At 44.4% G+C, this 16921-nt stretch overlaps 1 protein-coding gene across 1 annotated transcript in view; it reads right to left on the reverse strand.

The window, feature by feature from the left end:
• The window catches only part of msh4 (mutS homolog 4), a 230093-nt gene that overhangs the window by 20505 nt on the left and 192667 nt on the right, over window positions 1-16921 (reverse strand). The window contains exon 18 of the mRNA XM_069942394.1: window positions 424-552. Coding sequence (XP_069798495.1) covers window positions 424-552 — 129 coding nt within the window. The remainder of the gene's footprint in view (window positions 1-423; window positions 553-16921) is intronic.

Raw genomic sequence — 16921 nt, forward strand, 5'->3', positions numbered from 1 at the left:
GACTGAATATTCTGACTAATGAAAGTCAATCCACCAAAATATCGTGTTGACCACTCTACTTCTGACTCCACTTTCAGAACTCTATGCACCTGTATTTCTAAATCCCTCCGCACTAAAACATTCCCAAGATCCCTACCACCGACTGGGTGGTTCCTATCGATGTTAGACGTCCCAAAATGCAACACCCCATATTTCTCTGTATTAAATTCTATCACTCATTCCTATATCCAACCGATCAAGATCCTGCTACAAATTTTGGCAACTGTATTCACTATCTACTCTACTAGACCAGCTATTTTCAGAGATTCCATGGGCTCTTACTCTCTCACCCAACCTATTCTATCTATTTTGAATCAACAATCTAATCACAATCATATATCCAAATTTATTTGCATAAAAGGTTGAAATGAGCACAGTCTTCACCTTGAAACTGAGCAGGAATTCACAGACTGCATGGCAAATGCCAATTCCTTCCTCTGAACTGGTTCCTCTACCCAATTCATCAATGATAATCAAAGATTTATCAGTAACATTGTGCATTATGTATGATATCTGTAAGAGAAATAGAAAAACACAGAATCTTTAAATGATCACCAAATACAAAGATAAGCTATTCTTAATTACTGCCTCATTGAATCCTAAATTGGTCAAATATGTCGATCCCATTTAACAAAAAGTTTCAGAGAGATCCAGTCAATCACCGTGATACGAACTCTTGCTCGACAAAGTAGTTTACACAGTCAGCCCACTTAGTTAAGCTTCAATCAACTTCAACCTTCCATCACTTTTCATCCTTCCTTATGATCAGACCCCTCTGTTCCTTTCTCCCTCATGTGCTTATCCCTACTTCTGTTTTTCTGGATTATTTTACACTGTGGTGTTTTGCTCCAAATACATCACTGAGTGGAAACAATTAGTTAATTTTGAAGTTCTGCAAAAGCTCCATTTGGTTACAGTAAGAAAGAAAAAGTAGTGTTCTGAGTGAAGTGGATTGCTTGGGACACAGCAAGAAGCGAATCCAAGCACAGGCAACAAAAATATGCTTTATTTTACACGGAACACAGGTAAAGACTCTGGGGCAGTCCCGAGTAGACACAAGGTGCCTAGCAGGGGTTAAGCTACTTTGATTATTAGCGCGAACACCTTAAAGGTTAATGACAGTTGATACCCAACCTGGGATCCTGACCGCAGGGAGGGGTCAGTGACACACAAGTTATACGAACACTCACACTCATCCAGCCCTGGATACTGAACGCAGGGAAGTGTGGGGGGGTTACAACTCTCAGGAATCTTGCCAGACTTGGGCTACCCATGGGGATAACACAGCTCCCTCCCACAGGCACGAGGAGAGTTATGGCTCTTGAGGCAGTACAGTGATACCTGGTCCACTTAGGGGGTTTCCAATCCCTTACCTGCGAGCCCTTCTGGATGGCATCCACTGGGGTGACAACGACCTGGAGTGACTGCAAGGCATTCCCCACATGCCAACAGAGAGTGAACAATAGTGTAGTTCAGTTTAAGTACCCCGCTCTGGCTGAGCAGGGGCTGGGATGCCTTGCGGGGCTGGCCAATGGCAGGACATGCTCTGGCTAGTCGGCCGGCTTGCACATGATTGGCAGGCTGGAGAGGCTGCGCGATGTCTGGGGATAATGGGCAGTTAGATGTATTTTCTGATCACAGAGGCATGGTTTCCTTGCCAGCATAATAAGTACCTACACCTTTTACAGCACATTTCACTTCAGGACACTGTAATATTTCTAAAATACAGCCGCTATTGTAAATGTGGCATCGTGTGATAGTGACCAACAAATCAGTTTTTATTGAGACTGGTTGAGCAATAAATAATAGTTTTAAAGTCATAAAATATTTGGCTCTCTCCTGTAACCTACACTACTTGACCTTATAACACTAATCCCTACACTGTTGTTTATTTGCTATTATTGCACAACTTGCTGTATGAAATGACTGGCCGAGATAGCAGTCAAGATAAAGCTTTTCACTGTAAATTGGTACATGTAGCAGTAAAAGTGTAATCTTGGCCTCAATGCTAGGGTTGTTGGTCTGGGCTCTGACATTGGTTTACTTACCTTTCCAATGAATTGGGAGGGTTTTGAGGGCATTGATGATACCTGAGGTACCTGCTACAAAAGTGCAGATCTCAAAAACATTTAAAAGAAGATAGGGATTACTGCTGCCTAGTGACCATAAATTTTGAGCTTGGACTGAAGTCATCATCTTCACTCTTTTCCTTCAAGGTTCATTGAAGGTGATGGTAAATGTGATTGTCGCCATCTGCCGCCTATGGAAGTGGATGCAGCTTTACAAGGTTTCACCATTAATCTTTATAGTATGACAGAGCCAGGGTGGTAGAGACCTTCTGCCTCGCAGATTTTGAGTGTTAGACGTTTCTTCTCACATGCTTTGGTGAGCTTCAGTTGGTCCCAAGTCCAAATTACTTTTAGTTCGCATATGATCTTTCGACTTCTTTGGGGCTGCTGGGAAGGTTGGCCCAAGGGTGAAGTCAAGGACAAAGTCTGATCTGAGGAGAATCCAACCTGTGACAGATCTGAGTGCTGTTCTGCATATTTGACTCAGGCCTGCTGACACTTCAACGTCACTGCTCAGGATTATCAACTAAAAAAAGAGGAAGACAGACAAATACATGAGTAGGAAAAGTTTAAAGGGCTATTAACCAAATAGGGCTAAGTTAGGTAGACAGAGGTAAACAAGAAAATCTGCAGATGCTGGGATCTAGTGCAGTACATAAAAGGGCTGAAGAAACTCAGCTCGGAGAGGAGAGGAGAGGAGAGGAGAGGAGAGGAGAGGAGAGGAGAAGGACAGAAAAGAAGAGTGCGGGGCAGGTAAGAAAACTTTTAAAAAAGTCTCTTACCAGGGTCTGCGGGGAGGAGTCGGCGTCGGAGGCAGCCATTGGTCGAACGAGTGTACAGGAGAGTGTGTAGGGGTTAATTGGTAAAAGGCCAATAAATAAGAGGGACAGCGAGCGGCCCAGCGAGTGAGTGGCCCAGTGAAGGAGTGGGACTTCCAGGCTTTGGCTCATCAGGCTTCGGCGAAAGCAGGCGGAGAGAAAGCTAAGATAGTCTTTATTACTACTTCATTGGGGTAAGGGATGAGTGTTAAGGCTGTGTGTTGTCGGGAGTGCTGGATGTGGGAGGTCCTGGAGTCTTCCAGACTCCCGGATGTCCATATCTGCACTAGGTGTGTCGAGCTGCAGATTGTCAGGGACGGTGTTAGGGAACTAGAGCTGCACCTCGATGACCTCAGGCTGGTTAGGGAAACAGAGGTAGTCATAGACAGGAGTTACAGCCAGGTGGTCACGCCACCTGTTAGGAGAGGGACAAAAGAATGTAAGGTGCCAGAGACGAGCCCTGTGAATGTAACCCTCAGCAATAAGTACGCCTCTTTGAGCACTGTTGAGGGGGACATCAAGGTTGGGGGGAGTGACAGTGGCTGTGCCTCCAGCACGAGGTCGGCCCCTGTAGCTCAGAAAGGGAGGGAAAGGACGAGGAGGGCAATTGTGGTAGAAGACTCCATAGTTAAGAGGACGGATAGGGGATTCTGCGGACGCAGCAAGGAGAACCGGATGGTGGTTTGCCTCCCTGGTGCCAGGGTCTGGGATGTTGCTGCTCGTGTCCCGGATATCCTAAAGTGGGAGGGACAGGAGCCAGAGGTCGTGGTACATGTAGGTACCAATGACATAGGGAGAATTAGAGAAGAGGTCCTAAAAAGTGAGTACAGGCAGTTAGGTAGGGAGTTAAAAAGAAGGACCGCAAAGGGGGTAATCTCTGGATTACTCCCTGTGCCACGTGACAGTGAGAATAGAAATAGAATGAGGTGGAGGATTAACACGTGGCTGAAGGGGTGGAGTAAGGGGCAGGGTTTTAAGTTTCTGGATAACTGGGACCTTTTTTGGGGGAGATGTGACCTGTACAGTAAGGACGGGTTACACTTAAATTCCAGGGGGACCAGAATCCTGGCAGAGGTATTTGCTGGGGCTACTCAGGATCCTTTAAACTAGAATGGTTCGGGGGGGAGGGAACAAAATAGTACAGAGCAGTAAGGAGAAGGTTACAATGCAAACAAAGAAAGTTTGTAGTAAGTATTTGAATATGGATGGGCAGGTGATAGAGAAGGGAAATGCTCTGGAAGAAGATGAAGGGCAATTGGCAGGAAAAGTAAATAATGTTGTTCTTAAAGATGAGGGAAAACAGGGATTAAAAATTGGGAAATCTCTGAAATTCATATATTTTAATGCCAGGAGTATTGTAAAAAAGGTGGATGAGCTGAAGGTGTGGATTGATACTTGCAAGTATGATGTGGTAGCGATTAGTGAGACATGGTTGCAGGAGGGATGTGATTGGCAACTGAATATCCCTGGGTTTCGTTGTTTTAGCTATGATAGAGTCGGAGGGGCAAGAGGAGATGGGGTTGCATTGCTTGTCAGGGAAAATATTACAGCGGTGCCTAGGAAGGATAGATTAGAGGGCACATCCACGGAGGCTATTTGGGTGGATCTGAGGAGTAGGAAAGGAGAGGTTACACCTGTAGGGGTGTATTATAGACCACCCGGAGGGGACCGAGACCTAGAGGAGCAAATCTGTAGGGAGATAGCAGATATTTGTGATAAGCACAGGGTTGTAATTATGGGAGATTTTAATTTTCCACATATAGATTGGGAAACACATTCTGTGAAAGGACTGGATGGGTTAGAGTTTGTGAAATGTGTGCAAGATAGTTTTTTACAACAATATGTAGAGGTGCCGACCAGAGAAGGAGCAGTGTTAGATCTACTGTTGGCAAATGGGATGGGTCAAGTGACGGAGGTTAGTGTTGGCGAGCACTTCGGGTCCAGTGATCATAATGCCATCAGCTTCAATGTCATTATGGAAAGAGAGAAATCAGGGCCAAGGATTGAGGTTTTTGATAGGGGAAAAGCTAGATTTGAGGAGATGCGAAAGGACTTGCAGGGTGTGCATTGGGACAATTTGTTTTATGGGCAGGATGTAGTAGAGAGATGGAAGTCTTTTAAAGATCAGATTTTGAGAGTGCAAAAGCTTTATGTTCCTGTTAGGTTAAAAGGAGGGGCAAAAGGTTTGAGAGAGCCGTGGTTTTCAAGGAATATTGGAAACTTGGTTCGAAGAAAAAGGGAGGCGTACATTAGATATAAGAAGCATGGAGTTAAGGAGATGTTTGAAAGATACATTGAATGTAAGAGGAATCTTAAGAGAGGAATTAGGAAAGCTAAAAGAAGGTACGAGAAAACTATGGCAAGCAGGGTGAAAACTAATCCAAAAGAGTTCTACAAATATGTTAATGGTAAGAGGAAAGCTAGAGACAAAATTGGTCCCTTAGAAAATCAGAGCGGAAAACTGTGTGTGGAGCCTAGAGAAATGGGGGAGATATTGAACAGTTTCTTTTCTTCGGTATTCACTAAGGAGAAGGATATTGAGAGATGTGAGATAAAAAAAGCAAATTGGGTAAATATGGGGAATATGGAGATTACAAAAGGTGTAGTTTTAAGGCATTTGAAGCATATAAAGGTGGATAAGTCTCTGGGACCAGACGGGATCTTCCCCAGGACATTGAGAGAAGTGAAGGAGGAAATAGCAGAGGCTCTGGCGGTAATTTTCCAAATGTCATTAGATATGGGGATAGTGCCGGAGGATTGGCGCATTGCGCATGTTGTTCCGTTATTTAAAAAGGGTTCAAGGAGGAAGCCTGGCAACTATCGGCCTGTAAGTTTGACATCTGTGGTAGGTAAATTAATGGAGAACATTCTTAGAGATAGTACTTATAAACATCTGGATAGACAGAGCACTCAACATGGATTTGTGGGAGGAAGGTCATGTTTGACCAATCTGATTGAATTTTTTGAAGAGGTGACTAGGAATGTGGATGAGGGTAGCGCAGTGGATGTTGTCTATATGGACTTCAGTAAGGCCTTCGATAAGGTACCACATGGAAGGTTAGTTAGGAAGGTGCAGTCTTTAGGTATAAATTTTAAGATAGTCAAATGGATTGAACATTGGCTGAAAGGGAGAGGCCAGAGAGTGGTAGTGGATAATTGTCTGTCAGGTTGGAGGCCGGTGACCAGTGGTGTGCCTCAAGGATCTGTATTGGGCCCATTGTTGTTCGTTATATACATTAATGATCTAGATGATGGGGTGGTGAATTGGATTAGTAAATATGCAGACGATACTAAGATAGGTGGAATATTGGATAATGAAGAAGGTTTTCAAGGATTGCAGAGGGATTTGGGCTGCTTAGAAAAGTGGGCTGAAAAATGGCAGATGGAATTTAATGCTGATAAGTGTGAGATGCTTCATTTTGGTAAGAAGAATCAGAATAGGACATACGTGGTAAATGGGAGAGCATTGAGGAATACAGAAGAGCAGAAAGATTTAGGAGTAATGGTACATTGTTCCCTGAAGGTAGAAACTCACGTGAATAGGGTGGTGAAGAAGGCTTTTAGTATGCTGGCCTTTATCAATCATTGCATGGAATATAGGAGTTGGGAGGTGATGTTGAGATTGTATAAGCCGTTGGTGCGGCCTAATTTGGAGTTCTGTGTGCAGTTCTGGTCGCCTAATTATAGGAAGGATATAAACAGAGTGGAGAGAGTGCAGAGAAGGTTTACCAGAATGTTACCTGGGTTTAAGCATCTAGAGTATAGGGAGAGATTGGACAGATTAGGTCTTTATTCTTTGGAGCGTAGAAGGTTGAGAGGGGATTTGATAGAAGTATTTAAGATTATGAAAGGGATAGACAGAGTGGATGTGGATAGAATATTTCCGTTAAGAGGAGGAAAGATTAAAACAAGAGGATATGAGTTAAGAATTAAGGGGCAGAGGTTTAGAGGTAACATGAGGGGGAACTTCTTTACTCAGAGAGTGGTAGCCGTGTGGAATGATCTTCCGGGAGAAATAGTGGCGGCGGAGTCAATTGTATTATTTAAGAAAAGGTTGGACAGGTATATGGATGAGAAGAAGATGGAGGGTTATGGGCATTGTGCAGGGAGGTGGGACTAGAGAGGGGTGTTTGGTTTGGTGCGGACTAGAAGGGCCTAATGGCCTGTTTCCGTGCTGTAATTGTTATGTTATTATGTTATGGTCACACAGAAATCATCGGAAGTCAAAGTCAGTCGATATTTCAAGCCCAAACCTTTAATCAGGAATGATGAAAATCAGGCAGATGCCTGAATAAAAAGGGGGTGAATGGAAGGGGAAGGAACACAGGCTAACAAGTAAAAGTTAGCTTGTGTTTACAAGTGGGAGGGCAGAAAAGAATAAAGCTGGAGAGAGAGCAGAAGGCTAAGAGGGGTAGCTTTAATAGGAGAACGAGGAAAAGGGTGGGAAAGCTGAAGGAACAAAGTCAGAGGGTGAGGGGAAAAGAGAGACTGGAGAGGGGGAGGGGAGGTTAATGATTATGGAGAAGCCAGTATTGATGCTGTCTGTTTGGAGACTGCCAAATATAAGATGTAGTTCTTCCAATTTGCAAGTGATCTCAATGAGCCCATGAACAGACATGTCGGTGTGGCAATGATGTGTGGAATTAAAATAATTGGCCATTGGAAGTTCCTTGCCGTCACAGTAGAAAGAGCAAAGGTGCTCAACAAAATGATCTCCCAGTCTGCGTCTAGTCTCCCTGAAGTAGACAAGGCCACATCGGGAGTACTGGATGCAGTAAATTACCCACACTGATGGACAAGTGAGGTGATGCACCTAAATGGTGGTGAGGGAGGAGGTGTGAGTGCAAGTGTGGCTCTTCTTGTGGACACAAAGGTAGGTACCAAAGGGACGATTGATGGGAAGGGATGAGTGGATGAGAGATCTCGGAGGGAGCGATCCATACAGAAAGCAGAGAGGGGAGGGGAAGATGTGTCTGGTGGTGGGATCCTGTCTTATGTGACAGAAATTGTGGGGAATAATATTTGGTTGTGAAAGTTGGTGGAGTGGTAGGCAAGGATGAAGAAGGGGAACACTGTACTTGTTTTGTTTTGGGCAGGGTGGCAGAAGTTCAAGTTCACATTTATTTTCATATGATTATACATATCTTTCTTTCTTTGGCTTGGCTTCGCGGATGAAGATTAATGGAGGGGTAATGTCCACGTCAGCTGCAGGCTCGTTTGTGGCTGACAAGTCCAATGCGGGACAGTCAGACACGATTGCAGCGGTTGCAAGGGAAAATTGGTTGGTTGGGGTTGGGTGTTGGGTTTTTCCTCCTTTGTCTTTTGTCAGTGAGGTGGGCTCTGTGGTCTTCTTCAAAGGAGGTTGCTGCCCGCCGAACTGTGAGGCGCCAAGATGCACGGTTTGAGGCGATATCAGCCCACTGGCGATGGTCAATGGGGCAGGCACCAAGAGATTTCTTTAGGCAGTCCTTGTACCTCTTCTTTGGTGCACCTCTGTCTCGGTGGCCAGTGGAGAGCTCGCCATATAACACGATCTTGGGAAGGTGATGGTCCTCCATTCTGGAGACATGACCTACCCAGCGCAGTTGGATCTTCAGCAGCGTGGATTCGATGCTGTCGGCCTCTGCCATCTCGAGTACTTCGATGTTGGTGATGAAGTCGCTCCAATGAATGTTGAGGATGGAGCGGAGACAGCGCTGATGGAAGCGTTCTAGAAGCCGTAGGTGATGCCGGTAGAGGACCCATGATTCGGAGCTGAACAGGAGCGTGGGTATGACAACGGCTCTGTACACGCTGATCTTTGTGTGTTTCTTCAGATGGTTGTTTTTCCACACTCTTTTGTGTAGTCTTCCAAAGGCACTATTTGCCTTGGTGAGTCTGTTGTCTATCTCGTTGTCGATCCTTGCATCTGATGAAATGGTGCAACCGAGGTAGGTAAACTGGTTGACCATTTTGAGTTCTGTGTGCCCGATGGAGATGTGGGGAGGCTGGTGGTCATGGTGGGGAGCTGGCTGATGGAGGACCTCAGTTTTCTTCAGGCTGACTTCCAGGCCAAACATTTTGGCAGTTTCCACAAAACAGGACGTCATGCGCTGGAGAGCTGGCTCTGAATGGGCAACTAAAGTGGCATCGTCTGCAAAGAGTAGTTCACGGACAAGTTGCTCTTGTGTCTTGGTGTAAGCTTGCAGGCGCCTCAGATTGAAGAGACTGCCGTCCGTGCGGCACCGGATGTAAACACCATCTTCATTGTTGAGCTCTTTCATGGCTTGTTTCAGCATCATGCTGAAGAAGATTGAAAAGAGGGTTGGTGCGAGAACGCAGCCTTGCTTCACGCCATTGTTAATGGAGAAGGGTTCAGAGGGTTCATTGCTGTATCTGACCCGACCTTGTTGGTTTTCGCGCAGTTGGATAACCATGTTAGGGAACTTTGGGGGGCATCCGATGCGCTCTAGTATTTGCCAAAGCCCTTTCCAACTTACGGTGTCGAAGGATTTGATGAGGTCAACAAAGGTGATGTAGAGTCTTTTGTTTTGCTCTCTGCACTTTCCTTGGAGCTGTCTGAGGGCAAAGACCATGTCAATAGTTCCTCTGTTTGCACGAAAGCCGCACTGTGATTCTGGGAGAACATTTTCGGCGACACTAGGTATTATTCTATTTAGGAGAATCCTAGCAAAGATTTTGCCTGCAATTGAGAACAGCGTGAATCCTCTGTAGTTTGAGCTTTCCTTGGTTCCAGCAGAGCTTGAAAAACTAATGCAGTTTGGCATGCAGAGTTTTGCCGCCAGCCTTCCAGACCTCTGGGGAGATTCCATCCATACCTGCTGCTTTGCCACTTTTCAGTTGTTCAATTGCCTTATATGTCTCCTCCTGGGTGAGGACCTCATCCAGCTCTAGCCTTAAGGGCTGTTGAGGGAGCTGGAGCAGGGCGGATTCTTGGACTGAGCGGTTGGCACTGAAAAGAGTTTGGAAGTGTTCTGACCATCGGTTGAGGATGGAGATCTTGTCGCTGAGGAGGATTTTGCCATCTGAGCTGCGCAGCGAGCTTTGGACTTGGGGTGAGGGGCCAAACACAGCCTTTAGGGCCTAGTAAAAACCCCTGAAGTCGCCAATGTCCGCACTGAGCTGGGTTCGTTTGGCGAGGCTAGTCCACCACTCATTTTGGATCTCCCAGAGTTTGCGCTGAAGATGGCTGCAAGCACGATGGAAGGCTCATTTCTTCTCTGGCCAGGATGGCTTTGCACGGTGAGCCTGGTGGGCAACTCACTTCTTTGCCAGCAGCTCCTGGATTTCCTGGTTGTTTTCGTCGAACCAGTCCTTGCTTTTCCTGGAGGAGAAGCCCAGTACCTCTTCAGTGGATTGCAGTATGGCAGTCTTCAGCTGATCCCAGAGAGTTTTAGGGGACGAGTCCATGAGGCGGATTGCATCCTCGAGCTTTGCTTTGAGGTTTGCCTGGAAGTTTTCTCTCACTTCGTCTGACTGCAAGTTTCCAACATTGAACCTCTTTCTGGGGGCTTTACTGTTCCTGGACTTTGGCTTGAAGTAAAGGTTGAGCTTGCAGCGAACAAGCCGGTGGTCAATGCTGCATTCCGCGCTGGGCATGATCCTGGTGTGGAGCACATCTTGTTTGTCTCTTTCTCGCATATACATATACAACCCAATGAAACAGCGTCTCTCCGGAACCTGGTGGATGCACAAAAACACACAATAGCCAGTACATAACAATCACTTAAACAAACATATTGCTAGCTAGATGGCCAAATCCAGAGTGGGGTCCTGGAGCCACACTTCTGTAATTGCCAGAGTGCAGCAGCTCTTCATTTCCCTATGGTTCAGATGTAGCTGTAGGTAAACTAATTTATTTTCCAGAGATCGTACATTTACAAGTAAAATTGGCAGGAGTGCTGGCTGAGATGGATTTGCTTTGAGTCTTACATGCTTAACGTGCTTCTGCTTCCTTGCACACCATTTCCGATTACCTCTTCCCCAGTTGATGTGTTGGAATTGGAGGAGATGCGGATAAGGGCATTGTTAATGACAGTTAAGGGGAAGCCACATTTTTTTTGAAGAAGGACATCTCAGATGACCTAGAATGGAAGCCCTCATCCTGGGAGCAGATGCAGCAGAGATGGAGGAAATGAGAGAACAGAATAGAATCTTTTCAGGAGGCAGGGTGGGAAGAGTTGTAGTAAGGTTAACGGTGGAAGTTGGGTTTATATAAGATGTCTGTAGATAGTCTGTCTCTCGAAATGGAGACAGAGAGAACAATAAAATATGGGCCAAGTAAATTTGAGGTCAGGATGGAAGTTAACAGCAAAGTAGATAAAGATGATGAGCTCATCATAGATTCATTGGGCAGGACCAATGTAGCCATCATTGCAACTTCCTAGGCCTTGACAAGTTGGGTTGAAGGGTCTGTTTTCATGCTATAAAATTCAATGGCTTTCAGGTGGTTGGCATGCTTTCTTCCTGTCTTCTATTCCCAACCTTGAAAATATCCTAGTCCACATTCCATAAAAGACAAACTGATGGTCATGGGTCATTTCAATGTCAGGACAGAAAGAGAAACAAGCCTCTGACAAGTCATGCTTTTTTTTCAATATTTTATTTAGGATTTTCCAAACAAACTCAAAAGTTATCAACATGATCAGTGTCATTGTTAACAGTATCAGCATTGACTACAGTTTACAGTTATCAGTTTTATATGAAGTTTTCTGCAGAGTTCCTACTCTTTTCATCCCCCTCCCTCCTTACCCCCAACCCTCAACATTTAACACTTAACTAACTGCAGTTACACACAACATTCAAGCCACTCACAACAAAGGTATAAGACATATATCAGGGCTTTATGGGTTTGTCACGAGGGGGTGGCAAGGCGCAATGGTCCACACAATCATCTTCCTCCGATGGAATTTAAGTATGGTTGCGAATTTTTCAAAAAAGGATTATACTTTTTTCTGAAGTTGTAAGTAACTTTCTCCAGGGGAACACAGCTTTGCATTTCTATGATCCAGCAAGTAATGCTCAGGCAGGAGTCGGATTTCCAGGTAACCGGTATGCACTTCCTGGTCACTGCCAATGCGATCATTACGAATTGGATTTGAAATTTGGACAGATTCATTATACTACGTCCATTATGTTTCCCCACAGAAACAACTCTGGCACCTGTGGGAATTCTTTACCTAGAAATTTTCAGGGACTTGGCCTAGTTCCACTAAGAAGGGTCTCACCTTGGTATAGGTCCTGTCTCAATGCCACTTCTAAAGCATTGCTCTGACAATTTTTTAGATCTGTACAATTTTTTGTGGCATCAGGTACAGCTGGTGTAGAAAGTTGTATTGTAACAGCCTGTACTGCATATTAATGATTGTCATCATGCTGATCTGACACAGGTCATAGAAACATAGAAGATAGGAGCAGGAGTAGGTCATTCGGCCCTTCAAGCCTGCTCCGCCATTCAACGAGATCATGGCTGATCTTAAAGTTCAGTAACCCGTCCCCGCCTTCTCTCCGTAACCTTTAATACACTTATACTGAAGAAATAGATCTAATTCCCTCTTAAATATATTTAATGAACCTGCCTCTACTGCCCTCTGTGGCAATGAATTCCACAGATTCACCACCCTCTGGGTCAAGAAATTCCTCTTCATCTCGGTCCTAAATGGTTTGCCTATTATCCTCGAACCATGGCCCCGGGTTCTGGATTTTCCCACCATTGGAAACATCCCATCTGCATCCATTCTGTCCAGTCCTGCCAGAATTTTATATGTCTCTATGAGATCCCCTCTCAATCTTCTAAACTCCAGTGAGTACAATCCCAATTTGTGCAATCTTTCCTCAAAAGTCATTCCTGCCATTCCAGGTATCAGCCTGGTGAATCGCCTCTGCACTCCCTCCATTGCAAGAACTTACTTCCTCAAATAAGGTGACCAAAACTGCACACAATACTCCAGGTGTGGTCTCACCAAGGCCCTGTACAGCTGCAGTAAGGTACCCTTATTCCTAGACTCAAACCCCCTTGATATGAAGGCCCACATACCATTTGCCTTCTTAACCACCTGCTGTACCTGCATGTTCGCCTTCAGTGACTGGTGCACAAGAACCCCTAGGTCTCTCTGCACTTCCCCATCTCCCAATCTATTGCCATTCAAATAGTAATCTGCCCTCTGGTTTGTATTACCAAAGTGGAGAACCTCACATTTATCCACATTGTAGTGCATTTGCCATGTACCTGCCCAGTCCCCCAAATGATCCAAATCACACTGGAGCTTCCTGACCCCCTCTTCCATGCACACAACCCCTCCTAGCTTAGTGTCATCTGCAAATTTGGAGATATTAGATCCAATCCCCTCATCTGAATCATTAATGTAAATTGTGAACAGCTGGGGTCCCAGTACAGATCCCTGTGGTACCCCACTGGTCACCGCCTGCCACTCAGAAAATGAGCCGTTTATCCCAACTCTCTGCTTTCTATCTGCCAGCCAGTTCTCAATCCACATCAATACTTTGCCCCCAATCCCATGAGCCTTGATTTTGCATGCCAGTCGTTTATGTGGGACCTTATTGAAGGCCTTTTGGAAGTCCAGGTACACCACATCCACTGGCTCTCCCCCATCTATTTTACCTGTCACCATCTCAAAGAATTCCAATAGATTTGTCAAGCACGATTTACCTTTTGTAAATCCATGTTGACTCTCTCCGATCCCTTCTCTGCTAGTCATATGCTCCGCTATTACATCCTTAATAATAGATTCCATCATTTTGCCCACTACTGGTGTAAGGCTCACCGGCCTATAATTCCCCGCTTTTTCTCTACCCCCCTTTTTAAATAGTGGGGTAACATTAGCTACCCTCCAATCCATTTGTACTGATCCTGAGTCTATCGAGTTCTGGAAAATAATTCTTAAAGCTATCTGAATCTCTGCTATCTGAATGTCCACTTCCTTGAGTACCCTAGGATGTAGATTATCAGGCCCTTGGGATTTATCTGCGTTCAATTCCATCAATTTCCCCAAGACCATGTCCTTAGAGATATTGATTTCTTTCAGTTCCTCCCTTGCATTAGTCTCTATGTTTCCCAACATCCTTGGGAGATTATTTGTATCCTCTCTTGTGAAAACAGAAATAAAGTAAGAATTTAATTGCTCTGCCATTTCCTTATTCCCCATTATATATTCCCCTGATTTTGACTGCTAGGGACTTACTCTGGATTTCACCAATCTTTTCCTCTTGACATATTATAAAAGCATTTGCAGTCGGTTTTTATATTTGTCGTAAGCTTACTTTCGTAATTTATTTTTGCTCTCTTGATTAATCCCTTTGTCCTCCTTTGGTGCATCTTGAACTGTTCCCAGTCTTCGGATTTGGTACTTTTTTTGGCCAATTGATATGCTCTCTCTTTGGACCTAATACTGTCTCTTATTTCCCTTGTTATCCACGATTGAGTCACCTTGTTTTTATGCCAAACCGGTATAAATGATTTCTGCAATTCTTCCATTAGATCTTTGAATGCTTTCCATTGCCTATCCACCGTCAACTCCCCCATAAAAACCACCCAATCAATCTTACTCAACTCCCGTCTCATACCATCATAATTCCCTTTATTTAAATTCAGGATCTTTGTCTTGGTTTTAATTTCTTCACTCTCCATGTCGAGTGAGAATTCGATCACATTGTGATCGCTCCTACCCAAAGGGCCTCGTACAACAAATTTGCTGATTAGCCCGTTTTCATTGCATAATACCCAGTCTAAAATGGCCTGCTCCCGAGTTGGTTCCTCGACATATTGGTCTATGTCACCGTCCCGTAAACATTCAAGGAATTCCTCCTCCTCAGTATTTTTACCAATTTGACTAGTCCAATCTATATGTAAATTAAAGTCTCCCATGATAACAGCTGTTCCCTTATTGCACGTTTCTCTAATTTCTCTTTTTAGGCCTTCCCTCACCTCTACATTACTATTTGGAGGCCTATATACCACCCCCACTAACGTTTGCTATTCCTAACCCCTTGCTATTCCTCAGTTCTACCCATATAGATTCTGCATCTTCTGAGTTAATATCCTTCCTGTCAATCGTGTCGGTCCCTTCTCTCACCATCAATGCTACCCCACCCCCTTTTCTTTCTTGCCGATCCCTCCTAAATATTGTTTACCCTGGGATGTTAAGTTCCCAGGCTTGCCCACTTTGCAGCCATGTTTCTGTAATCCCAATCAAATCGTATTTGTTTGTCTCAATTTCCACAGCACCGCTCACCAATTGTTATTCCTAGGTCTGACTCCCAACTCTGCCTTGATTTGTGAAGGCCTGGTTTAGGTTCTTCTGCTGGAGCAAGAAATATATTGCCAAGATGAACTTCCATGTGTTCCCCCTTCCATGTCCTCTATGTCACTGCATAGATGAACCTAATTTGCCCTTCAGAAAAGATCTTATCTGAAGGTAGCAGGGAAAATTTTATTTCATAAATCATACTTATGCCTGAGCTATTCAATCGACATTAGCTGCCCCCACTTGCAACAGTTCTCCATGCACCTGATGCCATTACGCCAGGTGTCCAGGATCCTTATACCTACCATCAATGGTATTAATCTATTTGGAGTCAGGGGTGTTTTTGGGGACAGCCCCCCATTGATTCCTAGATATTGGTTAATTTCATTCCAAATGAAGATCATTTGTTTTAGTATAGGGCTGCCTGTTTTCCCAGATAACAATTTAACATTTCATTTATAAATAAAGTCCTCTGCTACTTTCTCACCTACCACTTGCGGGTCTATTTGTGCCCAGGATTTGTCCCCCTTCAAAGAGTGAGACGATGTATCTCGACTGGGCTTCCCAATAGTATTTCTTGAAGTCTGGCATTCATAATCTGCCCAGACTGTAATCCCAAGTCAATTTTTCCATGGAGACCCTGGCTACCTTTACATTCCATAGAAATGACCTTATTCGTGAGATCAAATTTTGCAAGAATCCCCGGGGCAATGCCATAGGTAGTGTCTGGAAGACATACTGAGGTCTCAGCCACTCATTTATTTTAACACAGTTGACCCTGCCCACTAAGGTAATGGGGAAGGACATCCATCTATTTAAGTCCTCCTCAATTCTCCCTTGCAAGGGGGTATAATTTAGTTTATATAAATTATTCAAGTTATTGTCTATTCTGACACCTAGATATTTGATCCCATTTTGTGGCCACTTTAAATAATTGTTTTCTTGATATTGACTGTAATCCCCTTTAGTAAGTGGCATAGTTTCGCTCTTATCTCAATAAACCTCATAGCCAGAGATCTCCCCATATCCTCCAGAGTAGAGCGCAGCTTGCTGGGTCTGTCAGGTATATCAGTACATCATTGCAATTAAGTTGATTTTATGTTCTTCTTGGCCTGCTCTAAAACTCTTAATGTCTGGATCCTGGTGAATGGCTTTGGCCAGTGGCTCTATGGCTAGTATAAACAGGACTGGAGATACCAGGCAACCTTGCCTACTTGATCTTGTCAGTGGGAAAGCTGGAGAAATTTGTCCGTTGGTCACAACTTTAGCTTTGGGCACATAGTACAGTGCCCTTATCCAATTTATAAAAGTTGGGCCTAACCCCAACTTTTCCAAAACTTTGAAAAAGAAATCCCACTCCAATCTGTCAAATGCCTTTTCCACATCCAGGCCCACAGTTAAACCTCTCTCATTTCTGGTTTGTGCCAGATGCATTATACTCAACAGTCTGCCAATGTTCTCCGCTGCCTTTCTTTTTTGCACAAAGCCTGCTTGATCTTTATTTATTAGTTTCTGCAAATCTATCCATCTATTTATTTCTTTAATTAATTTATGGTAGCATCAGTGCAGCCCACTGTTCAACCACTGACACACCATCCAGCCCATGAATGGAAAAAGGTTGCCCGTCCTTGCACTGCACTAATCGTTGATAGGACATCATGGTTTGAATTCGGTGCTATCTGTAAGAAGTTTGCATATTCTCCTCGTTTCTTCCGGGTGCTCTGGTTTCTTA

The sequence above is a fragment of the Narcine bancroftii genome, chromosome 5, assembly GCF_036971445.1.
Source record: "Narcine bancroftii isolate sNarBan1 chromosome 5, sNarBan1.hap1, whole genome shotgun sequence".
In the NCBI taxonomy this organism is placed as follows: domain Eukaryota; kingdom Metazoa; phylum Chordata; class Chondrichthyes; order Torpediniformes; family Narcinidae; genus Narcine; species Narcine bancroftii.